Below are 1,246 nucleotides of genomic sequence, written 5' to 3' on the forward strand. Positions count from 1 at the left end.
TTATCTTTGACGATTGACCAATGGATCGTCCAGCGCCTCATCCCAAGACCAATCACCGTCATAATCTGCATCATCATCGGCGTCGAAATCGCTTTCGTCATTGGAATCGGAATCCGATTGAAAATCTAAGTCAATTTCTCCACGGGTTTGATGAATTGTTGTCGCTTCTTCGAAATTAATTGAACTTTCTTCATAATCCATCAGTGGTTCGTCATTATCCGTATCGTTGTCTGAAACATTGTCCCAAGACCCATCAGTAGATCGCGAATCATTCAAATCGTCGTCGTCGTAAAAACATCCGTTGTCATCGTCTTGGTCACCCTCCGACACCGATTCATAATTGTCCTGAAATTTCGACGACATGAGTATCGACTACTCGCCGTTTCTTCAGGAAGTCGCTGTTTCTTCAGGAAGTCACCGTTTCTTCAGGAACTCGCCGTTTCTTCTCGTCGTTTCTTCAGAAAGTCACAGTTTCTTCAGGATGTCGCCGTTTTATGTAAAAAGCGGTGACTTTCTGTGAAAACGATGACTTCCTGAAATCACAAAACAAATAACAAGTTCCTGAAGAAACGGCGACGGAAGGTTCTAATCGTTTTTTCAGGAACTCACCATTTCTTCTCATCGTTTCTTCGGGAAGTCAACGATTCTTCATAAGGCCAAAAACCAAATTCTATCGTCTCTATACAGAAAGTCGATAATAAGCGATATGGCGGTATCTTTTTGGCAGTAACTTTTTGGTTGTTGAATAGTCTTGCTGTAATAATCTTTCTGTATTGAATACCAACCATAAGGAAGTAATCCCTTTACGAATTTTCATTGTACATAAACAGCGTTTTAACACGCCGAGCGATCCGGCCCATTGCCCCGGAGCGAAGCGGAGGGCCGCAATGCGAGCCGGGCGCCGGAACGGTGTCGGTAACTTAGGAGTTAATTTTTTTTTCTCTCGCATCGTGTCATAATTAGTCACATAAAAGTGTTTTAAGACGCCGAGCGATATGTTTCTGTGTTGTACTTGAGTTTTTTGATTTCTCCATATAAAAATGTATGTGAAATTCAGAAAAAGGCAGTAAAGCACAAAACAGAAAATGTGTCGGTTTTCAAAATTCAGAGCGTGTATATATAAAAAATGACACAGACTAATTAACACATAAAAATATATCGAATAAATATTTATGAGGCAAAATTACTGATTCATCCTTATGTTTCACGTGGATTTCCAAACAACAGCCGCAAATAGTTTCGATTT

General features: G+C 40.3%; 1 protein-coding gene across 1 annotated transcript; it reads right to left on the reverse strand.

Annotated features, from left to right (window-relative positions):
• Nucleotides 1-363, reverse strand: LOC119079732 (serine-aspartate repeat-containing protein C-like). The gene has a single exon (XM_037187796.1). The coding sequence runs from the start codon at nucleotides 361-363 to the stop codon at nucleotides 1-3; it is 363 nt and encodes a 120-aa protein (XP_037043691.1).
• Nucleotides 364-1,246: the final 883 nt, after the last annotated feature.

This window comes from Bradysia coprophila, unplaced genomic scaffold (genome assembly GCF_014529535.1).
Source record: "Bradysia coprophila strain Holo2 unplaced genomic scaffold, BU_Bcop_v1 contig_333, whole genome shotgun sequence".
NCBI lineage: Eukaryota > Metazoa > Arthropoda > Insecta > Diptera > Sciaridae > Bradysia > Bradysia coprophila.